At 35.2% G+C, this 25,917-nt stretch overlaps 1 protein-coding gene across 7 annotated transcripts in view; it reads left to right on the plus strand.

The window, feature by feature from the left end:
- The window catches only part of DACH1 (dachshund family transcription factor 1), a 376,911-nt gene that overhangs the window by 282,420 nt on the left and 68,574 nt on the right, over positions 1–25,917 (plus strand). For all 7 annotated transcript variants that reach the window (XM_058848038.1, XM_058848012.1, XM_058848021.1 and 4 more), the window contains one exon: positions 22,389–22,540. In XM_058848038.1, the coding sequence (XP_058704021.1) occupies positions 22,389–22,540 (152 nt within the window). The remainder of the gene's footprint in view (positions 1–22,388; positions 22,541–25,917) is intronic.

The raw sequence follows: 25,917 nt of genomic DNA on the forward strand, positions 1-25,917 counted from the left end.
GCGGTTTCCTATCTTCCCTGGCCTTGAGAATATGTTTAAATTTATTAAAGCGAAGCAAAGGCTCATTATTTCAAAGGAGAGCCAAAGTGACACAGTGAATTGGTTATTAATGGAAAGGCACTGCCATAGGGCGATTGAAATTTAATGATATCCTACAAGAAAAAAATGAGGGTGTCACTTTCCAAAAAGTCATGCTAAATGCCAGCCTTTTTAAGGTCCTGCCGCTAATTTTATGCCTGCACACAGTAATGTTTTCAAAAGCGTTTAGGAAACACGGACCAGTGACTGTACTGATTATCCTTTTCACCTTCTCGCCTGTTCCAAATGGGTTTGTGCAGTGAGCGATTTAATCTCTAAATATAGGGAACGTTAAAAAAAATAACATTGCTGTTTTTCACAAGCTAAGGGCCTTTTGCAATCCTCCAGAGATGGACTTGCAAATATGCTATCTCCATATGCTCACAGTAAGCTCTCAAACTGGCTCATCACCAAAAAAAAAAAAGGAAAACAAAAAACTTCAATCACTTTATTTCTTCTGCTTTTCTGTCATTCAAGAGATGTTTTATGTACACAGAGTACATTTATCAAAATTTAAGTCACACTCGATTAGAGCATACCTAGGAATCTCTGAAATCTCTCAGTTTTCTCCTGATTAGTCTACATTTTCTTTCAGAAGACAGTCCTTGTTTCCTGAAATGACTTCCACCTGTTTTTTGGATTATTCTTAGTTTTTAATATAATGTTCATATAGACATTGTCACATCGGGGGTTTTTTTCTGTTTGAAAGACAAGCTGTGTAATTTCCTGGCAAAATTCAGATTATTCTTCCAAAGTGAATGTTAAGACTTGGGCTTTTTTTGGTTGGTTGGTTTGGTTGTTTAAATTTGAGCTGGTTATAATTCTCAGACTGCAGAGACCCTATAATATGGTCCTTAAGTGTTGAAAGAGTTCCAAATGAAAGATGGAGATGAGGGGAAAGGAAATACCTGTGTTAGGACTGCAGGACCAGGCTGATAGAAACTTGTTGATGGTGCTGGTGCTCAGTGGAGTATTATTGTTTAATGTTCCAGTGCTAGTGGTAACTATATGGTTCCTTCCTTCTAGTTTTTGTGTTTCAACGTATGATTTACTACAACTATAACCATGTTTAAGCACAATTGAGGAACATGAGTTGGGGATAAATCACGGATAACACAAGGTCTGTGTAAATGTCTAGACAGAAAATAGCTTGTGATAACCATGTCAAAAAAGCAGGCTTTACATTAAACACCTCACAATGTTAGATGACTGCTCCTTTGTAAAAGTAGAAGAGCTGGCGAAGGATTCTCATGCCATGACAACAAAGCTGCTATGGCTACACAAGCTATTGTGTGACCTTCCTCAGTTCTCAGCCATCCAAATGAAGAATCCCCTTCAGTACTTCCCCATAGCTGTTCTCCTAAAATATCAACTCCCCCAGAAAGCATATAAGTATACAGCAAAATGAAAAGGGGTAGTAGCATAAAGGGATATTTGGTATCAATCATCCTCAGTTAATACAGAAATGGAAGGAGTCTGTGGTGGAAAAGACATGCTAGGTCACCTAGTTCATCTTCCTGCTGGTGCGGGAAATGTTCCCGACATATATTTTCTAGTGCCCTGTCCAGTCTAGTTTAAATACCTGATGCAACTCATTTATATTTATATTGTAATTTTCTTACAAACATAAATATAAAACCAAACTCCAGACGTTGCCCTTGACAGGCATATTAGTAACAAATCATTTTCTAACCTTGCTTATGGTAAATTTCCAACCATCTGCTGACAGGTAAACGGAAATTTCTTCTTATTTTTTTTTTTTTCCTCAGAATACTTTCTCTTCCCAGTCTCATCAAATGAAATAATAAAAAACCAACAACCTTAATTATAAAGTGACTACACCATGTTGTTTCTAGAAGGAGAAATGTTGCCCTTTCTGGAGGTGTGGATCTGACAAGCATCCTCTATCCCTCCTACATGAAGGGATAACCTGTGGTCTTTAAACATACCATCTGCTGCTGTTTGAATGCCCTAGAGGTGGAGGCAGTCTGAGGGCAGGAAAGACTGGTAGCCATCTCCCTACATTTTACATATTAGCAGCCCTAAAAAAATAAAAAAAAATGAGCTAAACTATTGCCAAATTTTGAAGTCTTTCTCCTACAGAGCGGAATCCTGAGGCAAGAGCTTCTGGTTAGTTCTGTCTGTAGAAGAGTTGCAGAGGGGAAGAGTTATTTGCAGATCGGAGCCAGGCTAGGTGACGTGATTCATGGGGAGTGTCATTTCTCAGGAGAAGGTAGCAGACATCGTTTCACACGCCTCGGTCTTGGGCCCGTGTGTGGGTGCTGGCAGTATTGCCTGTTCTACAGGAAGCAAAAGCTGCTTCTTGGTGCATGGAAACCACTCAGTGAGAGGGTCTTGCTCAGATTAACACACCAGGAGCTGGAGGGGTTACAAGGAAAGGTCGGCGGCTGTGCAGTGCTCAGTGTCTTTTTCTCGGGCTTAAATCACTGAAAGGTAGGATCTTCAGACTGGGGACAAGAATTACTATAGCCAGTGCCCCGCCTTCACAGGGACTTTCTGTTGTCTGGGGTGAGGGGGTAGAAGAGTCAGAAAATAAGGTCGTTAAGACTATCAAACACTGTGTAAACTGAAGCCCTAATAGGCTTTGCATACCATTTTAAAGAACACATGGAGAAATGGTGACTCAAGGGCCTGCAAGTTTGGTCCCTCTAAGCTTCGTCTTTTAACTATAAACTTGTCATCCTATAACCTTTCTAACAAAGACATAAACACTTCAGCTACATATATTTTGATTGTTTCATGACAGTTTACTGGAGGCTTAGCAATGACAGATTTCTTCATTGTCTTTTTGCCAAAATTTGTCCTTTAAGTCATTTTTGTTGACTGCCCCTTTTAGCAGCTCACCTCACAATGAGAGAGGAGACAATTAATGGGAGGGTGATTTATCACTGCCAAAAACTGTCAAGGACTTCTGTTGTAGCTGGAGAAAAAGCAATTTCACATTATGGCATTTCATTCCGAATACATTGTATTTACAGCTCACAGTTTTATTTTCAGAGCCTATTATCAGGTGAAACAGTTGCATCTGAAATGTTGTTTGTGACATAGGTGACCTGTTAGGATTTGATAAGTATTTACGCCAGAGCACAAGGGGCTCACACATCTGCTGTTGGCAGAAGCAATGGAAAAAAATAACCTGGAAATGAGGCGTTTGATTTTTCTGGTTCCTACACTCGAGCATCTGTTGCTATAATTAAGTGGCATTCAGTAATTGCAGAGCAATGGTGAAATAAACATATGCATTCTTGCCAGCTTTTAGGATTTGGTGTCCTTACAGTATGAGAGACAAGCAAAGTGACTTCAGCAAGAACAAAGGGTTCTGTAACAAAGTTTAGCAATTAACTTTGCTATTGCATAAAGGGGAATTTTACAATGAAAAAGAAATAGTGGAAAAAAAAAAAAGAAAATCTAAATTGGCTAGTAGCTTTTATACATTTAAACTGATTGCTGCAAGAGGTAAAGCAAAATATTGAACTGGAAGCTTGTTAACATTTTTCTGTTGAATGGAGTTGTATTGGAGTTGTATTTTGAAAATAAAAATCAAGCATGCAATACTAACTAAAAAAAATGAGAATACAAGAAATCTATTATACACAGAGAGTTTGTAATGAAATTTACTCCTTCAATTTGAAGGCAAAGTTGAGGTCTCTGTGAGGGGCCCTGCTGCCTTGGTTTATGCCTCAGTTGTGGTGTAAATGAAAACAGAACCTGGTGGTCAGCATTAGTTAAGAACCCTAGTTAAAATAGGCTTTTAAAGTGAATCATTTGTAGGACATTTGTTAAACAATCAGGTGTTCTGTAGTCTGTGGTGAGATTCGGTATACCTTTTTAGGTTATTTTTTTAGAAGTGAGAAGAACTGGGGGGAATGTAATTTTTTTTCTAAGAGAGGATTTAAGTCAGAACACTGCCTCATCTGATCAGAAGTTTTGTGATTGTTGTGAGTTTTGCCTTTTACGAACAGGCTTTCCAACTAGTTATTTCAACAATGGTCCTTGTACTAAAAAAAAAAAAAAAAAAAAGGATAATTGAATAGCAGAACCCACATAACCCAACAGATATGTGGCAGATGTAGCATGTTATAAATTCTAGGAACCTAAGAATAGAAAAGTGTCTGTCTCTTGCTGTCTGTTGAGGGAGCATGAAAAAGAGCTGTTAGTATTGTTTGAGGAGGCCATTCTTATATATGCTTTGGCACTTTCACTTGCATGGTCTGGAGCAAGTTTGGCATTAACTATGCCCCTGCCTTTTGGCTGGGGGAGTAAGTAAGAGGAGCCACTGTGCAGTGGGTGGTAAAAATCACAGTAAGTATCTTGAATATATGCATAGGTGCATGCATGCATGCATACACATATATTCACATACACACATGCAGAAAAAGAGATGTAATGAATGAAGCAAAGAGAAAAAAATCTTGTTTCATGGAGAAAGGACAGGTCTGAAAAGTGAATATAGATGATAGGTTTTACTTTAGTTTCCATCACTTACAGTCATTTCTACGTGGCCATAGGAAGCCATAGCATGCCAATCAGAGCTTTAAATAATGGAGTATCACAGGATCAGAATCAGTGTTGTTTCTTAACATAAGTGTCAGAATGCTTTTTTCACTTTACTGTTCAGATAGTGAAACAGAATCTGTTAATTCATTTTGTTTGCAAATGCAAATGTTTTGAGGGTAGCTATAGCTTTCCAAACTGATAAAATAGAATATTATTTTTTAGCTGCATTTAATTAAATCTAATGCTTATTTCAATAACTGCATTTTTAAAATCATTATTACAATATACATTTTCATGTTATAATTCTGAAAAAAAAAGAAATAATCACATCAGTCTTGAGGACATTAATTTCTAAGAATCTGATAAACTTCATATATGCATGAAACTGCTTTTTTATTCTACAAGTGAGCTACTGGATTTTGATGTTATTTGGGAAAACTCATGAAGCAATATACCTGAGCGAGGTGAGAGTCAGGAGACTTAGATTGTTTTTCAGGCTTTGCCAATAACCTGTTGTGTGACTTTGGGCAAAGCACAACAGTGTGCTTCTGTTTCCCTCTGTGTTTATTTACAGATTAATTCTTTGAGAAAGGAGTTACCCTTTAAGCATTTGCACAGGACTTTGATTTCCTTTTTCAGCCCTAAGCATTAAAAATAAGTATTCTCACATTAAGTATTTCATTGAGCAAGGTTGGAAGCTTTTTATTTTTAATGGAGGTGAGCCTACGGACAGTGGCTGTGAGCCTACTCCTGCCATCCTTGCATTGGTTCCTGTTTCTGAGTCATTTCAGTAGGGAATGTGGCATTAGGACCTCTTATAATCAACGTTCTTTTGCCAGCATCCATTCTCAGCCTATTAAAAGAAAAAAGATAGTTGTGAGAACTCTGTCAATAGTGAAAGATCTATTATGTTGTCCACTAAAAACTTAGTAGATGCTATAGGAGTGCTTTTAATTGAGATTTTTACAACCGTTTGATAACACTGTTTTGATCACCGTATTTAGGGCTGGATTCCAACAGTGGACATAAAACCTCTGACTAATCCACTGAGTCACCCAGTCCCTGTCATATATTGCTTAATGGTCCATGCTGCCAGGAATTATAATAGCTTTCTAGTAATATTTTTTTTTTTTGAAAGAAACTTTATGGGCACAAAGTCTTATAAAAGTTTAAACTCAGATTTTTAAAAAGGCAATGAAAGAAAACTTCCTAGAGCTATGCTAAACAGCATTTTTTTTTTATTATTTACAATAAATGTATAGAGTCTTACATATACTGTAAGTTAACGACTAATATTTTAACTTTGGTTGGTTGATGTTTGCAGGGCACTTACAGATGCTGGAATAATCTCTAATGTTTTTGCTCAATCTGCTCTGGAGATGGATGAAATAAATAGTTTAAACTAATTAATGTAACACCAGCTGTTACAAGTGCTTGGCAGACGTCTGTGAGTTTTGATGGGCAGAGAGCGGCTGTTGTACTTGACTTTATTTTAGTACAATGTTGATCACAGTGTAAGCTGGAATAAATGACGAGCCAAAGGAAGGAACAGAGGATGAATTCTGTGTAATGCAAAATAAATATTGCCCTTTTTATGAAAATATTTTTTGAGGTCGAGGGAGATTTATAGTGGACTTCTATTAAGTCAGAAGTGCTGTGACAACAGCTGTGCTAAGCATGCTCGGTATTAACATGCTTTATGAAAGCTGCAGAAATATATATAGACATCTATGATATTTGACATTGCTTTTAGATTTCAAAAAGTGATAAGGCTTAGTATTAGCATTTCGGCTGCATATTTTATTTCTACCTAGCAATTGCTGTTAGAAAGAATAGATGTTTAAGACTGGTAGATAAAAAGTAATATTAGACTTAGAAGATCAATTTGTTTGCAAAGACTAAGTTGGATTTTGTTGCTGGTTGTATAGTAGGTGGTTTTATTTATTTTGCACTCTAACGAATGATCCTGACTGCAGAAACTTTCAAGGTACAAAGTAGTTGTATCAAATTAAACTTGTTACTTTGTGCTGTAGCCTTGTTTTATTAGTGTCCAGTAAAAAAGCTCCATAAAGCCTTAAACATATCTGATGAGAATTTGTTCTTTTCTGAGTGATTTAACAGTAAGTTAAAATATCAAAGTAACTTCTCTTTTAAAGTTAGAAGGTAGAGTAATTGTGCTGTGACAGGGGAACGATGGCTACTATCTCTCTGTGTGCCAGCATTAAGATAACAGTGTCATTGTACAGATTGTTACCCTGTGAATATGTCTAATAAGTTATTATAGCGTGCTGAGCAGATGGCAAGTGTGCTCCTGAAAGAATTGATGGATGGGATATGATGTCATCAGTGAGATGACAAGGTTCACAAGGTACTTGACCTCCAAGAATAAGTCCTAACTGGTTTGAATTCTAAATGGTGAACTTCTGTGACACTGGCTAAATGGGAAATATGTGCAATTTGTATTTCTTTATGGCAGTGTTTACCCTCTTCACTGAACTCCACGTAATGGGATTTGGTCCCTGAAGACTTGGAGATATTGTTGGAAGGTTTCACCCTGTAACCTTCACAGGATTTCAAATACAAATCTATACATCTAAACTTTAACAAAATCCCACTGAATTATATTTAGGAAATCAGGTTCGTGGCTTTTCTTGCTTTATATGTATGTATAAATAATCTAATTGAGATGATCAATTAATTTAACATGTACTCCAAAAAGAGAAAACTGCTGATTCAGTAAGAAAGTACAAAGCATAAGATTACAATTTATACTTTTATAAGAACGTCTTTGAAATTGTGAGCTCTACTAACATGACAAGGATCTTAGGAGTATAGTAATTTCAATTATGACTAGATTCTCTATCTCTAAATTCCATTAAACAAATGAACACTTGATAGTTCTATCAATCTAAAAATGCATCTTCCATTTTATTATGTTCCAAATTGTATAGTGGGATCTATACTGTAGAAATATAGGCCTCTAAACTAAAATAGTCCTTTTAGTTCTTTGCATAATTCGTGGAATGAAGATGGTGCATGTGGAAGCCTCAAAATGGGGAATCTTGGTGCTAAAATTTGGGTACTGTCTAAGAGATGCATCTGATGGGTACCTACCTTCTCTTCTTTGTTGTGTTGAGAATTTAGGTCCCTGTTTGTAGAGTGCTGCTTCCATGGCAGACTGGATAATCTAGACAGTGGAATTCTACCCTTCATGTCTTTTAGGCACTCCCGAAACCCTACTGACCACAAAGTGAACTCTGCATATCTACTTTTGTGAGCAATTATGCAGATAGACAGATCCTTCAGAATTAGAAGTTTGTACCTATACATTGTAAATTAGAAGCAGAACATGAAAAAGACAATATATAGAGAATCTATCAAAAAAAGAGCTACTGAAACAAAAGGGATAAATGAATACTAAAGCTATATACTATGCCTTTCCTACAGTGAAAGTTAGAATCAAAAGTGTTTGGGGTCATGTTTCATAACCCCTGAAATTAATTAATCCTTTTTTTTTTTCCGCATTTATTTAGCTGTATTTGGCAATGATCAAAAGAAGGAAGATAGGAGGAAGAGGCATGAACTTAGTAGTTAGCCTTTTTTAATCTTTAATAAAATACTTCTAGTTTCTTAAAATGCTTCTTGTTATTTGGCTCCTTTGAAATGAGAAGATAAATCCCTCGTGGAAAACTCTTCCATGTTTTATTGATTGTTTGCAGAGCAAAACATAAATTCTATATACAAAAATAAACTATGAGAGCATGTACATGCATACTTGTTCTGAATTCTTTATGATATTTATTTTCAACACTGATAGTTCTTTGCGATATTTGAATATTCATGTGACAACCTAGAGGTTATTTACATGAACTGAAACAAGAGGAAACCAGATGAAAGCACTATAAATCCTGTGAATAAAAACAATATATTATCATTTTTATATTTCCTAATGTTCTGAATTTCAAGTAAGTAAAATTTGTTTGTAAAATTTCTACTACTGGGGAATATTGGTTCATTTCTTCAATCAGAGTCTAAGTACAATAAAACTTCCATAAACATGTTACAAATTGCTTCCATCTTTGCTGCTAAGGGTTCCTAAATTACTTCAGAATTACAGCAAAGTTTTGGATTAAGTTGTAAACATTATAACAATGTATCAGTTTTAGCATAATTGCTTTGAAAGTACAGATTATGATTTAAAGATGCCATTTTTTTTTTCATTTAATTTTAAATCCGCGTTCGTTGTCATCCAACCCAGTGCAACTGTTTTACTCATGTTCTGACATCTGATTCTACAGTTTCAGGAAATGTACAGGCAGTAGAAGGTAGATAGTCTGAGATAGTATGGCTCTGAGACCATATTCTCTTCCTTTTACTTCAGTACTAAAGGTAGAGGTATTGTGCCTGCAAGAAATAGTAACTTATTTACATGTGGCTTGTAGATTGCTATCTCTCTACGTGTGGTTTTCTGTCAATAGAGTAACTCTTTCTCTGGTTTATTGCCAGTTTGCTTATATGTAGAAAGAGAGCAGTAGCCTGCTCAAAACATGCTGTTAGTAGGGCAGCACAGAGCTCAAACTTTAAACAAATACTTTCAGTATCTATAGCATGCATCCTTTGTTAGCAGGTGGGCTCAAGGGATTTGGTTCCATTGTGGTAAGGTAATATTAAAAACTAGTAGTGAAATGTCAGTATTAATGTGTACCAGTTTGTTAACATAATTAAATAATAATCTGTCAAAATATTTAAAATATTAGATGAGTTTATCAAATGATTTTATAAATTTTACATTTGACTTCTCAGGCTTTTTAATAAAACTGAAAAACCAAATTTCACATCTATTTCCCTATTGTCATAGGTGTATTGGTTATGTGGCTAAAGAAGTTTCAGGAACCAACACTTCCCTGCTCAAATGATGAGTTCATATATGTCTGTATGTGCTAGAGAAATGTAAAATATTAATAGAAGGTCAATGAGTGTTCACTGAGCTCTCTTTGCCATATGGCCCCTGTGGAGGATAGAAGGCCCTGGCTAGCTTAAGCCTGCCATATGGACCTGGTGGAAAAAGGTAGGTTTCACACACAGAGCAAACCTACCATATGGACTGGGTGGAGCACTCAAAACTCTAAACATTTCTTGTACACCGGGGCCTTTTACACAGAAGAATGTAAAAACATACATAATACATTACACACAAAAGCCATTGAAAAATGGATTAATTGTTTATGTTTATATAATTCTTTCAAGCAGTGACCAAAACTATATAAATAATCAGGGCGTATTTTGAAATAGTAAAGAGGACCATCAATCATTTACAACTGAATTTTTACTTTGCATTTAACATCTGTTGTATAATGGGACTGTACAATGCCACCCTTAATGCTGTACCAAGACAGAACATCCAAAAATAGCTGATAGGGTTAAAGCAGTTTCTCTGAATGCTTTCCCTTGGGTTTCTTTTCCCTCCTGTTCTTAACCTGAAAAACAAATTTAGCACACTGTGCAAGAGTTGTGAGGCAAGTCCTGGACTTAGAAATGTCTTCTTTACTGTTAATATTTTGAGAAATTGAAATTAAGCATAGGATAAGATCATTGATGCAACTTTATCCCCTCTATGAAGAGTGTGGTGTTACATAGTGGTGTCTTCTTTTATAGATGAAAGATATAGTAAAGTAGGATAGAAAAATGATCATCTTTCAAACCACTGGACCTAATGGTGAACCTTCCTACATTTTCCCATGCAAACATACCTATATTTTCTTTCATTTTGATTGGTTGATTGGTTGGTTGGGTTTGGTTGAGTTGGTGTTTTTTTGCAAAAAAAGCAAAAGTCAGATCAGGACCACTTCAGCTATGATTTTATCAAAGTACAGTTAAAAAGAGCATAAATTTAAGATGTATTTCTAAGATGTTCCTTTCTGTTTTCTTACCTGTTTTGATAATGATTCAGTTCTTCTTTTTACAGTTTTATATGAGAGAATGAGTTTCATATTTGAGAATGAATAAGGAGAAATGAAGTCAAGATCTGTTTTATTCTGTAAACAGAGATATTATCTAGGCTGATTTATCTCTTCAGATTTCTGTCACAATCTTTTCCTTTTCTCTAATTGTATTTTTTTCTTGTCTGGTCCTGCAATTTCAACAAACAAATTTCTTCATATCCTGAAAGGGGAAGAAACTACTGAAACAAGGACACTTTAGAAACAATCAGTGCTACTGAGGAAAGTGTTCGAGATGTAAGGAAAAAGTGCAGGAATCAGTGGAATAAGCTGAGTTGCGGAAGAGCTAGGACAAAGAGAAGACAAAGACAGTGATTGTGAAAATAAAAGATTTGTATTTTACCTTTTGAACTCATTGTGCTAAATATTTTCTAGTTGTACTAGAATTTGGTATACAAACAGCCTTCATTAGTAGCGCTGACCTCCTTTTCAAAATCTGAACAAAAAAAAAAATCACTGAAGTTGCTGTCTCAATCTTCTGGGTGCAGGAGTTCACAAAACCTTGCAGGGTGCTCATTTCCTGATGTGGCTCTTGTGTTTTTTAACTAGGCAGGCTAAAAGCCTACCTGTTATGGGGATATAGAATAAAAGTATTATCCTTAAATATATAGTGATATCATCAGGTTGAGATAATAAAGTTTGTGCAGTCTGTTTCAGTTTGTTTAGGCAGTAACTGTTTTCACAGTACAATAATGCTTAAGATCTTTAGATTTTTCTTCTGTTTATTTACAGTTATCACATACATAAATTGTTGTAAAGTCTTGGAGAACCTTTAAACCACTCTTGGGATTGGTATTTTGTTTCTATTACATAACATTTATAATTGCTTCAGGATTAAAATAAAAAAAAATCAATTACATTATTGGCATAAACATTGAAACATTTACAGAAGTTTTGATATGAAACAAATAAGATCTTTCCCTGTAGTGGAGAGGCAATGCATATTTCATTGATATTTTGATGTGATGCAGATAAAAGACTGAAGAAAATTTTTAATTTGCATGAAGATTTTAAACTGGATCCAAAAAGAGATTTTCATTTCCTAGCAAGTGTATGGCATGTTTGCTGTGTAGGATACTTTCATTTTATGTATGTAATGTAAACCAAACTGATCCATGTTACATGATGACTCCAAACTATTTTTTATCTTCTTAAATCAGTGCTGAATGTGACTCATAATACATAAATACATAAAGGATTTTTTTTGGTGTTCTCTAATATGTATTCTGATATATTTGCATAAATTACATATTCCAAGACATGAAAACACATGCAGGCCAAGTCTCACTTTAAAGTGGATGACTGAAACAGAGCAGAAAACATTAGAGGTAAAACTTCTACATTATTCTATCAGTGAGCATCAAGGTAGTGAGTGCCATAGAAATCTCACTAATGGACACGTTCTGGCAGCTTGTTGCAGATGTTTGATAAATGAATTGCAAGAGAAATCACATCAGATGTAAAAATGCTTGCCTTTTCATTCTGAATTTTGTTCCTGAGCACTCTGGGATTTAGGGGGTTTGTTTGTTTATTATTATGGATTTCTGTAAAAATCAGATATTAGGATATAATGTATAGGCAATGGTTTGAGAAATGTGGCTATAATAGTGTAAAGGACTGTTTCTGATGCTATAAACTATGAAGCTCATATTGAACTCCCATAGGCAGACAGCCAAATTTCTATTAGCATATCATAACCATATAATCCAAACTGTGTATATTGATTATTGTCTACAACATTTGCATCTGAGTACTGGAACCATTCCATAGATAGAAGCATTAAGGGTGTTTATTATATCTGCTAAAAAAAAAATATTGTGGAATCATTTGCAAAAAGTGAGTTAAATACACTCTCTTATGCAAATGTCAATGTTTCAGCCACAAAAATAAGGAAGCCTCTGTGTTACACTGCTTCATGATATTAAAGCAGCGTGCTCCTTTTGTGCTCTTCCTGGTGAGAGTTTGTCAAAACACACTGATGCTTCACATCCTTTTGTTTTCAGTAACACTTGGTGTATTAGGTGTGAAAAGAGTTAAGACCTGGAGTCACTAGATCACATATTTCTGTAAAAAGTGTGTGTTGCCATTTGGGTGCTCAAGCGAAGACTGGACACTCTACTGAGCTACTGATGATAGAACACCTGTTACCTTAACCTCTGACTGCAGGGCTGGACCAGCACAGTCCCTTCGGTACTTTATTGTCAAAGTCCCTGCATTTCCAAAGCTTTTGAACCTTTTCATTGTATGTTTATTAATTCCTGAAACTATTTCCCAGTAGCCCCATACAGCTGTGTCAGCTGAGGCCATCTGATTGGGTTCCTGATTATTATATTTTACTGGCGTCTTCAGCACTTATATATCCAGGGCAGGAATTCTGGCAAGGCAAAAGCTCAGGAACAACTTTCCATAAAATGTTTCTGTCTTGCTGTGCACTTTAGGCCAGTCATATTCTTCACTGGTCCGTGTGTTAAAAGTCCAAATATTAGAGGTTATTGCTAGTATATCTTTTGTTAAAGTTGTTATTAAAATCATGGGCAATTGATAGGATCTTACAGGGAAATGAAGTGAATATGAGTATGTATGTTTTTGAATACTGGGTTTCTGTAAAAATCAGTGTCCCTGGACATTTTATGTATTTATCCAAAATATGAGATTTTCTCATTTTCATAAAAAGAAACATGACAGTATTCTGAATGACTGTTCAGCTAAACAAAGCACTTACATTAATCAATAGATCCAGTTTTACATGTTCTGACCAGATAAATATTTTTCTGCTGGTACAGATGAGCAATATAAGTTGCCATAAACGAGTAGCATTTAAACCTCTTTTGCCTTCTCTGTTGAAGTACTCCAACGTATTTATTTGTGAAATGCAGTACTACTGAGTTCTGTGATGCCACTTTACACCAGATGCCAAGCATGCCTGGTCAACCTCATCTGCTTGCCAGCACTCTGGAAATGAGGGTATGGGACAGGTTATGGGTTGCTGAATGAATGACAGCTGACGAGTGTTGCTCAGACACATTACCATATATTCATTTTCTTTTTGGGCATCTGATTCGTACTGTCAGCACATTACCAAGAACATGTGCCATGTGACAAGGCAGCAGAAGCATTAATACTTAGGCCCTTATAATTGGAACGTGGCTAGATAGAGACTTCTTGAAAACACCAACTTTTTTGTTTGTTTTTTTTCCTGAAGAGAGTGAATATTAGAATAATTAACTGAACACAGACCAAGAAAAATATTGTGAATACAATGCAGTTCCAGGTATTAACATAAACCCTTCATCTTCAGAGAATTACAAGTTACCAGCTGTGCTGTTATCAAAAACTCCCTTCTTACTACTGTTATGCTTACAAAAGAGGAGTGCTGTTATTTTAGATGACAATGAAAAAAGTGCTAATATTGTTGATATTCCTTATTTTTAAATCACCTTAAATCCCCAAATAATAGATGCTTCTCAACTTTCATGAAGCATGTACAGAGGATTATCAATACAAGTCATGTGGCCCTTGAAATGATCCAGTAAAATCTAGCAAAATGCAATTGTTATATTGTCTATAATTTTTTTTCTCTGCATTTTGCAGTAGCCATATGGAGGCAGTTAAAGGGAGGAATGGGCAGCACAAAAATAAGTATGCATACTGTGGATGCATTGCCTTGTGTATTGCTTTTATCAGTTGAGATGTGCATATTTATAATTTTGAAAATGTGGGGTTTAGTCTACAGTACATTCATTATGCAGCCCTAAAGTCCAGTCCCTAATTTGAAGTTTGATGTTAATCAGGAATTTAGCTTAGACTGAAAATACTTGGCTTGATCATTTTGATTCAGCATATATTTAGGAGAGCTGGATATATGATCAGAGAGACATCTTCTGAGCCAATGCAATAAAGGAGATTAAATAGCTGGTTTTGTGAATGTTGGGGTTTGATTTCCTAACTGAATATCCCTTCACTGCATAGATGGTGATGGACACCCCTCAACACGACTTTGGAACAAGCTGAGAATGACTCTTGTGGATCTATAAGGAAGCACATTTGCAGAGCCCTCTGCATACAGATATGCATATAAGCAGTTCTCATGGAATTGCTACAAAGCCAAGAAACACTCTTTTTAGCACTCAGTATTGCCTGGCTGATGGAGTCGAGTTAGCAGAGTACTAATTGGGATGTTTGACATGAACCGGTAAAATACATTTATATTTTTTCAGCTTCTGAAGCACAGATGGCCTTACTCTGCATCCTATTCCTGACAGTACTGTAGAAGGATCTTTAAAAAAGAAATAATGGGCATGGTTCTTACAATTAAAAACTGCAGGTTAAAAAATTATAATGTGCCTTCTTTTTATACTAATTTATTGTTAAAAATGCAATACAAATATTTAGAATGCCTTTTTAACAACCATTTAATCTTGCAACAATCATTTCATCTTTAAGAATTTAGAATTAAATTCTTAATTTCTTCAGAATTAATGAATGTTACTGTCAGGTGTTGAAGATACATGTGCTTTATAATTATCAGATATACAGAATCGTCTCTGACTATCCCGTTCCTACTTTTTTCCTGATCGTTCAATGCACTTAAAAAATTGTGTAAAAAAAATCTGTGAGTAAACAGGATACTTTTATTATGGGGACAGAGAAACTGTGTAATTTTGTTTTCCATCTTATGTTTTATGATGCCAAAGTACACATAACAGAAATATCACTGGCATTTTAGCATTCCATTGTATGGTAAAATATGTTTGTTTAAAAATAGGAATGATAATCTATTCTAAAATACTGTGAAATCCTTAGAATAAATAAATAAGCCAATACTGCTTGACCCAGCCCTAATCAGTAATAGGCTGCAAAATAAGATAAAGGTTATTAAAATAATCCTTTTATTGAAAGAGAAAATTAGATAAGTTGTGCTGATTGACTCTGAGGCCCTCCTAGGGACATGTAAAATGAAGAATAAACTCAACTTGATCTAGTCCAAAAAGCCTGAAGAAATCCTCACAGCTGGAACATCACCACTAATTACATTTTTGCTTTTTGAATATGTATTGCCAGCTCTTTCCGTTCATTTTTAGTGATGCTATACCCATAATTCATTAACAAACTAAAATATGCTCCAAAACTATTTGGAGAATGTATTTTATGTATTTGCTTTGACAGCTGTAAATTTCACTTACATTCAACTAAAATTCTTGAAATACTGCAAGAATTACTTGTGCAAAATCTGTTGTATGTAAAAAACAACAGTTTATCTGTTTTATTTCTTGTTGAGTCAGTATAAATTTCTTGCTCCTGGGCAGTCTTTCTCCTCTTCTCCTTCACATCATAATCACACTCCTATTCCTTTCCAAAGTGTTTGACCACCTTGAGTGTCCCTCCCTATATTCTCAAATTTTTATTTTTTCACTTCTTTATTACTCCCTGTGTTTTTGTCAAGTCCTCTCTGTTTCCAACCCTCCATTTCCTTATTCCAGCTAGCAATATGTTCCTTTATTCCTCCCTCTATGCTTATAGATAAGTTGGCTTCCAAGGTATCAGCATAGAAGGGGAACCACTGAACCTTGGAGAAAGAGTGATCCCAAAAGTTTTTTTCAAGAAGTGATTCTCCATCTGGCGCTAATTTGCCATTATGGAGGCAAATCCAACTCCAGTATGATGAGTGATCCTGTGCAGTAGTGAAGATTGATCTGTAGAGACTGCATGTTCTTAAAAAAGGTCCAAGAAATACTGGAAATTTATAAATTGAATTTTTTTTTCCAAAAAGGAATAGCATCAAATTAGTACATTAAGTTTTCAGTGGTTAAAATCTCAGAGAATTGTCAGGAAATATGAGTCTTCCTGTTGGAGAGAAAGTCCTGCATCTAAATCTACCTCCAAAGTGAACATGTAAAACTTAAGTTCTTATGTCCTTTTATTCCTGGGTAGTGTCGCTAAAGGACACGAAATGATTCACACAAACGCTGCTCAGTGTTAGAACAGGAAAGAACCCACCTTTATTTTCTGACTCCAGTATTTATAGATTCTCAACAATGACCAGGGATTGGATAATTAAGTTGCCACCTTCCCAATCACACTGGTCATGCAAAACATCCATCAAAGGATGTTTCTTAGAAGGAATGTGATAAACAACTTATGTTTATGGAACTTTCATGGGATAGTAATTAAAACTGTGAAAGCATTATCAGAAGGCTTTAGTTTTCAGGGCAACAGGTAGTTCTTTGCATCAAGTGAAGTTGTGCACATTTGGAAGCCATGCCCCTTGGGAAAATGATCCACAATAGTAGACTTGATACAGAGGTGAATGAGTTCTATAAGGCCTGCTTGCACCAATATATGTGACTGCATCTGCTATTATAACCCAGTCCAGGTGCACAGCCATTTGTGTAAAGTAAACATCCAAGTAGCTGTGATCCTTTCCATGTAGGTTTTTAATGTTTTAGTCACATTTCATTATGAGAGTTTTTCTATTTCCAAAGTCCTTAGGCAAACATACCGAACCAAGAAGTGGCACTCAGTGGACAGCATCTGCAATGGTATAATTAACTGTGAGAGCACCAGCCTCTTCGAAGTGTTACGGAAACATTCACCAGTCAGTCTATTTGAATATTTGATATTCCTTTCCGATTTCCAGCTGTGACAGTTGCAAATGTTTTCATTTCAGAGTATTTCGGTGTCCTGGAGAACTGTTGTTTGTATAAAAAAAAGTAAATAAATTGTAGATTTAAAAAAAAAAATAAATTAAAAGGAGTTATATGTATGTATATATATATATAAAAGTCTTCTAATTTATAAACCTATTTTTATAAGAGTTTTATAAGAGTCTCAGTACACTCCTTTTAGAACTAGTGACATCCTTCACAGTCATCTTGCACTGCCCCCAGTTACATACAGGGTTAATCTTGAATGACCAAATCTATAAAGCAGCCAAATTATATGGGAATTGGTCAAGAGGATTTTATTTATTTGTTTCTTTCTTTGTTTTTGTCTGCCTGAAATTATTAAACGTTTTGATTATGAGACCCCTTGTTCTTTTGTGTTAATATAAATCAAGAATTACAGATCAATTAAAACAGAAAAGCTTCTCACACTTAAAACCTCTAATGGTGAGGAAGATGAAATACAAAGCTTTGTACTAAAGAGTGTTTGACAATGTAAAACAAAATAATATTAAGCCAAATGGAATAGATTGTTTCTACTATGTAGAAAAAATGTATGCACCAGATTTATGGTAATACAAAATGGAAGCAGAATCCTCTTCCATCATTCAAATGGTAAGAGTGAGCCTGTGTTAGGAACGAATACATGTGGAATATTTTGCAGAGAACAGAAAAGCCTCAAGATGCATTGCAAAAAAAGTATGACATGATTACAGAATGGCAGTAATCTGTATAGTATTTTTTTCAGCCAGCTATTATTGCTTGCTTTCAAATCCTGGCAATATCAATATTTTCCAGTTTGATTGGTGACTAGTCTGAACTTATCCTACTTGCTTTTAGGAACAAAGACAAGAGAATGGCTACCTCTATTCATCTATTATTGTTTAAATAGCTGTCACTGCTTCCAGGATGTTTGTTTCCATGTTATCTGGTGAAAGAATAAAATAGAATGGCAACAAACCAAATACAGTGAAGTATGTTTGTTATATTTGGCCCAAACCAGCTGCTGTTTACAGATAAAATCTGGTTTGAACAAAACCAGGTGAATTTTGGAAATTGAGGAACAATGGATGGAGTAGTTGTAGCATTTACAAATATTTTAAAGATACGTGTCGCATTCAGACTTGCCTATTACGGTGATTTAGTTCATATGTCAAGACACATATTCATCTCTGCCCAGATACTGTAGAGGCTTGGGTAACAGCTTGTCCTATCCTTGTTTATTTGTTAATTTATAACATCGCAGTTCCCAGCAAACCAAGGCAGGCCTGGACACTTCTTTGTTCTGCCTTGTTCTTTCTTTTTTTCCCCCCTCTTTCTTTTCATTCTCGTGCTCCCCACTCTGACAATAGAGTTGTAGATTGACCATATTTCCCCTTTTTCCCTGACTTCTCTTCTAACACTTCCTTTTATGTGTTTAGACTGAAAATACCAAATCTCTGTTTCCCAGCAAGGGCTCATCATTTTGCAGCATTGCTCTGCTAGTAGTGTAAGAGGAACATTAGTAGTTCCTTTGCAGCAGTTTAAAAGATGTTAGGCTAATGATTATTTGGAAACAAAAGATATCTCATCTCTTAGAGAAAAGAGGACTTGTGCAGAATTAAGTATTTTTAGATGTTTTAAAGGCAAGAGGTCATACTATTTTGCTGCTGAGATATGTGGTTATGTTTTAATTGGCTATGTTTACAATGTGGTTTTTCTTAAAAATGCATTTTTTTAAGATTCCCTCAATCATTGCTTATCTCACATCCACAAATATCCATTCTTCCTGTGTTTAATATGTACATTTGCTCTCTTTCAAACATACTCACACTCAAAGTTTATTTCACATGGGACATCAAGAAAACAAATCACATTAGTCTGACTTTTTTTTCTGAGTTGATATTTCATTAAAATAAGTTCAGAGTAAGTTCATCTCTCTAGTCCTACTCTTCAGTGTAAATTTGTTTCTGTTACTTATTATAACATAATGGTTTGGATGTTACTTTGAATTCATATCATTCTAATCTTTTTGAGTTTCTTTGCCTATTGCAAAACCACACCACACATTTTTAACAATGTTAAAAAATGCAAACTTCATGTGTTGAGCATGCACAAAGTACAGAAAGCATAACATTAAGTAAATTGTAAAGTAGTAATACAGTAAAAAAATTGATCCCTTGCTTAGATTCTATTACAAGATCTGTGTTAGGAGCTTTCTGTATCTCAGCAATTGCATGGAAGAACAGTTTTTGAGTTAATTAAGGCTTACAGAATTTTTAAATGGGTCATTTTTATCTAGTATATCTTAAATATTTTGACAATTTGAGACTTAAAATATAAATAAAATTAAGAGTAGTCTTAGAAAGTAGGAGGTCATTGATCCATTTTCCTGGCAAACTTAGAGGAAAATGATGTCTTTTCCACTTCCTTTATCATTTATATGAATCAATTTCACCATGCATACTAGTGATTCAACTTTTTCGTGGTGTATCATGCAAGAACAATATCTTCACTGCAACCACTAATACAAAGTAATCTCTACCCAAAAAACCTTAAGGATGTAACATGGAAGTGTATTTTTAAATTTTTTATTTTTTTGTTTAATTTTGGGTAAAAATCATTTGGGGAAGCCATATTTTCAGTAGAGGAGAACAGCTTTCAGCTATACAATAATATTATGTAGTATTTATAAATATACTGCCTAACTAGTTTTGGCTTGTTTTGTTTGATTAATGAAAACATAACAATTCTGGCAGCAGTTTAGAGAAAAAGAAAAATTGCTAATGATTTTTCACACTAGAATAAGAGTGGACAAGTTTAACTAAGCTAGTTTTCAATACCAGGAATATGTAATTTCTTTTTTATAATGAAGTGGTGAATATTTCTGTAATATTTTAAAAGTTGGAAAGAAGATACTCCTATTTAGGGCCAAATTTTAGTACATCACTACAAAGTGGCTACAGAGCAATCCGTGCTGCTGTGGGGTAGCATGAGGAGAGAGGATGCATCTACATAGTGCATCTTTCAGAGCCTGCTTTGAATCTCAGTAAGGTAGATAGGAAATGGGTCTGAGATCTAGAGCCAGTTTTTTCTCAGCACTTTGTAAAATGATAGAAAAACCTAAATATAGGGGGAAAACCCTTTATGACTCTGAATGGTCTGAAGCTGTCCTTGGTCAACATTAATTCCTTTCAGTAACCTTAACTTGGAAAGGTCTTGGATGATGACTTTTATGAGAAAGCAGTAATTGTGGCATGAATTGTGGCAAACAGGGCATAAGGAGCAGGGTCTTACTCCTCGTGTAGTCTGTCCTCAGCTTGAGCCAAAGGGAAGCCGGAGGATCGGCATCCAGTATAGGATCTGCACAAAAACAGATCTTTCTATCTCAAGTGCTCATCGTAGGTTTTTCTTACAGTCGACAGGCATTTCTAGAAGAAGATTTACCTCTTCCTGCAGTAGATGCCTGTGAGAGTTCAGATGGATGAGTACCTTAAAGTGGCATCTACTTCTTTCCACTGGCTATAAAAGACCTGAGTGGTAGCAGCCCAGCATGGCCAAATGCCTGCTTGGGTTGTTCTGTGGGAGGACATAGTAGGAAAAGCTATTCCTTTAACACTGTAAATACTGACCAGCATGACAGAGCTGGTGAGATGAGGCAAGAAATATGCACCTGAATGTGGTTGATAGAGGTTGCTTCCTCTTGTAGGAATGGTGGTGGGGACTGTTGGAATGAACTGGGACTTTGAGTTATGGATGTCCCATCCTGAGGTCATGAGCACTCTAACCTTCTGTTACTGCAGAGCTCAATTTTCATTGTCCTAGACTATGTCCACTTAGGAAAATGCATTCAGTCCAAGACAGAACTCTTTTTAGGCAACTAGGATCAAGTTTCAGATACTATTTTAATGTACCTGATAAAATAAATAGAGAGGTACAACCATAATTAAATAAATAAATAAAAATAAATTTGACTACCCCAAAAGATATATAACTTACGATGCTCAAAACCAAAATGGAAAAAAGTGAGTCTGACAAACTCCTTTGTAGTCATATAGCTGTGCAGAATCTACGTGATACCTGGGGTACATTCTGATGTCCTTGCATTGTGCTGAGATACATCAATGTGTGTCAGTTAATGACTGAGCCCTTGGTAAGAAGAGTATGTACAGATATATCTATATATATATGTATAGATAGTTTTCCTTTTGAAGAATTCAGATTAACATCTGGTGCAAAGAAATTGACCTAAATTTCTATCTCATATCAACAGTAGCCTAAAAATATTCCAGAAAAAAAAAAAAAAAATTACAAAAAAAAAACATTACAAATGAGGTTATTGAAGTTTCTATTAATTGTAGGGGGCTAATTTTTTTTTTTCCACTTCTTAATCTGTTCACAGATTATCTGTGAAACTTTAATCTTAGTAGTCTTCAATCTGTGCAAGTTTTTTCCCGTTGTGATGTCAGAAGTGATCAGATCTGATTGTTACAAAGATCCCACTAAGGAGTACAGCACTTATTGTTCGAAGAATTCTGTGCTTATAAGAATTAGGCCAGTGAATGTGACCATGCAGTTAATTTCATGTACTGTTCAGAGCATGTTTTAATTGTGGCAATGAGGTGTATTTTCTTGAGGGAAAGTGTATTGAGGAGCTTTTTTTGGTGTTGCAAAATCTTCTGAGCTGTAAGTGAAACCATTAAGAGTGGGAAGGGTTAATTGTATGGGAAGCTTCATATTCAAATACTTCTCATATACAAAATATATGTCATGCTAGAAAATATTCTATTGTCAATCCAAATAGAACACAAACTAAAATGAGATAATTGGGAAGGTGCCCATAAAGTCAGCCTGAATATATTATCACAAGTATATGTGAGATAATATTTGTTTTAAAAAGATTCTATGGCACTGTAAACTCAGTCTCATTAGAGACTGCATTTAAAAGGCTTATAAAGTTACTCATTAATGTTATCTTGTTGTATCTCCACAGCTTTTTCATTAAAGAAAATTCAGCAGAAAGCATTTTCTCCTGATAGCAGGAACCAATTTGCAATAAATGTTCTGGAAACCACTAGGGAAGCCATTACTGAGGTCTAATAAAAACAGACAAGCGTAACTTGTTCTATATTTTTGTTTCAATCACATACAGATGAGACCCCGCTCTCCACACCAACCGCAAGAGACAGCCTTGACAAACTTTCTCTAACTGGGCATGGGCAACCACTACCTCCAGGTTTTCCATCTCCTTTTCTATTCCCTGATGGATTGTCCTCCATAGAGACCCTTCTGACTAACATCCAGGTAGGCCTTTTTGTAGATCAGCTTAAAGGGATGGAGAGGAGCCAGTTTTGTCTAAATTAATAAAACCATTCTAGCTTAATCAGTTCATAAGATTATTTGGATCAACTAATTTACTGAAACTTGCTTGTAATTTAGGTTTTAAAGGAACCACAGCAAACAAATGAATTTAGAAGCTGTCAGATACAGTACATAAAAATACAGATTGTATATTAAAACACAGCAGAAAATTCAATATAAATTATATTGGTGTGTTTAACAACATTTGTCTTCAATGCTCTTTTTATTACAGGCTAATGAAATGTATCTTACTGTTTAACTTTATCTCATTTACTAAACAGAGAAAGAGTTCTTTAATAAATAGTTATTTCAAATTGCTAGAGTGGTATGGTGGAAATGATATTTAAAGCTATTTGAAATGTGTCTCCCATAAAAGCATTTACAAGAAGCACTTATTTTATAAATAAGCTCATTTCACTTAAGGTACTGTCTTCAAAGAACAGACTTCAAAGAGTATTACCAAATTTTATACTGATTTCCTATTTGCTAGTCACAATGTCTGTTGTGTGTACAAGTAAAGCTGTGTTCAAATATTATTTATAGCATACACTATGTATAGCTTGAAGCCAAATCGTTGGTGTTTCATATTAGAATTAAGAAAAATTTTTTGTACACAAGTTCAGTTATCTTGTGTTCCCCATATGCACATTTTGCAATGGCATGGTTGTATACTGCATGCAGAAGTGAAATGACAGTGCCATAAATAATGCAACCATATTGCATATTCCCAAAAAGCCTTGTTGGGGCAGCTACCAGCTTCTAATTTGTCACCATATATTTCCTGCTCATTTCTGCAAACACATAAAATCAATTGTATTCTATCCAGCAGAGGGTATGACAAAGCAGGGCCAAATCCTTCTCGCTTTACTGTCTGAAGCAGTCTCATTAAAGTTTATGACATTTCAGAATTGTTTTATGAAAAGTATATGAGCCATTCATTAGTTGTGTTTTGAGGTCTAACAATGGAAAAATACTGCTATTTAAGAAGTAAATATTACTATCTCTGCCTGGTCTGAAAAAGTACATTTATGATTACTTTTTGCAATTCTGAGACTAAGCATCTTAAATATTTCAACTATGAACCAAGATAACTTGATAGCATTCTTGTAACATATCTGCTACAATCTGTAAAGATTGTATTTTTTTCTTAAGGCAGAAGTACAGTTAGTAAATTTTTAGCTGTGCATACATGTACAGAAAAGTTCTCAGTAATTTTTTTGACAAATGTCTGCACTCAATGTCTCTAGACAGCAACCTAAAGAGCAAAGCATTCAGCATCAACAGGTTAGCTAATCTCGTGATTGAATATGAGAGTGCTGTACTACTTCAGGATAAATGACCAGGATTAATTTGCCAAGAATGCCTTCAGTTTTGTTTTACAGAAAATGTGAATGTGAAATTCAGTCATTCCTTTTTTTTTTTAATACTCTAATCTTACCTGGAATGAAAAGATAAAATAAAAGGCAACATCATAAACAAACCAGAACTTTTTAAATCCTTCTGTTGTAGTGCTTTTGAACGTCCTGCTCCTTACCTCGAGATTCTATATCATTACAAATCATCTATTAATGTAAAGTGGTGAGACAGAAGTCCTTCTGGATTTTTTCAGTATGTCCCCACATCACAATACATGGTTTTGACAGATTTATAGGAATCCTTTTGTAACAGTATATGAAAGACATTTCCCTCCCTCTCCCTGCACTAGGTTTAATTTTTATCAGCACAACATTAGAAATCTGCTCATAAAATAAAAAAGAAATAAAATAGTTGATTTTCCTGTATGTGTAGGAAAAATTGACTTTAACAGTGGTAGACTATATTACAATATCATGTTTGTAATATACTATATGATATCAGTAGTGACAATTTCATTAATCAATGCCATTTAAAACGGTTTCCATGTTGCTATGTCATTGCTATTGCAATGAGAGGTGATTACCCCATGCTCACAAATGAGTTAGACTCTGTGATGCTGACACTTCCAGAACGGAGTTTTAGGTATTTGATTACAAGTTCAAATTTGTTGAGGCATCTGTGAAAAGAGGCAATTCTGTACCATGGTCCCTGATTGCATTGTAATTTGTGACTTTGCTAGGAAATGCATGAGGTACCTGAAACCCATGATGCATTTATTACTTGAATTAGAAGGACTCTTTTCACTGAGTAAGTGGCTCCATGCTGTCCTTTGGATCTGATGTGTTTTGCATCCCTTTCAGTAGAGATGTGATTTCCATGTGGAGGTGGAGCAGTGTGATCCCTCACTGTTCTCTTGTTGCAGCAGTGGAGCAGGTCTAACTTCCTCAAACAGATTGCCAATGGCTTCATGAGTGGATTTGGTAAACACTGCTCTTTTTTCCCCAGGGTCATTCATTCTGAAAATAGGCATGTGTCCTTTCACTGAAGGGGTATATGTCTGCTTGTGAAATGAAAGTCTACGTTTTTCATTAGGTCATGGGTCTGGGGGGCACCCACAACATACCACACGTTGTGCTGGAGCTAGTCTACATTTTAGGGATGTAATCACCGCAGGAATATACAGGCAAGGAGCTTCTGGCTACACCAATGTGCATGGACTTGATGGTGGATGTCTCTGCCATGATCCCTTTCTGAATATCCTGTTGTGTGAGGTGCAGGATCTGGAGGATCTGAATAATACAGGCTTTGGGGCCTCCAAAAATCTTGTAGAGACTGCCCTGGTTTAAAGTAGAACAGGATTAAGGTATTGTTTCGGCACTAGGAGCTCTAATTTTGTTCTTTGATATGGTTAAAAGGATCCTAAATCTTGTAAATGGAAAAGTACTTTTTGGGTATGCAAACAAGATTTCTAACTTTTTTAGAAGTTTAAATTTCTAAATTTTGTTATTTGAAAACAAATGTGCTTTAAGTCCTGCAGATGCTGATGAGCTCAAGTGAACTTGTTGCTTAATTGTAATTCTGTTTTAGAAGTCTGAGTCATTTTTTAGGCTTGACCTCTGAGCACAAGTGAGTCTCTTTCTTCCATCCATACTAAAGTTAAATTGATAGCCCCTGATGATAAATTCATAATTTTAGGCAAACATTAAACGATCTATTTACTTCTGCTGTCACCAGTATGTCCTTCTGTATACCATATATATGGGGTTTTTTACTTCTCCGTAAATACTCCTTTAAGCAAAATAAAATGTTTAATTATTTGTACTTTTACAGATGAGATAATAACAATATAAAATAAATTTAATAGCCAGCATTGTTCTTACTGGGGACTGCTGAAATACAAATAATGACCTCTAAAAATATATAATTAAGCAAATAAACACGTAAAAAAAAAAAAAGTAATAAGA

This window comes from Poecile atricapillus, chromosome 1, assembly GCF_030490865.1.
Source record: "Poecile atricapillus isolate bPoeAtr1 chromosome 1, bPoeAtr1.hap1, whole genome shotgun sequence".
Classification (NCBI taxonomy): domain Eukaryota; kingdom Metazoa; phylum Chordata; class Aves; order Passeriformes; family Paridae; genus Poecile; species Poecile atricapillus.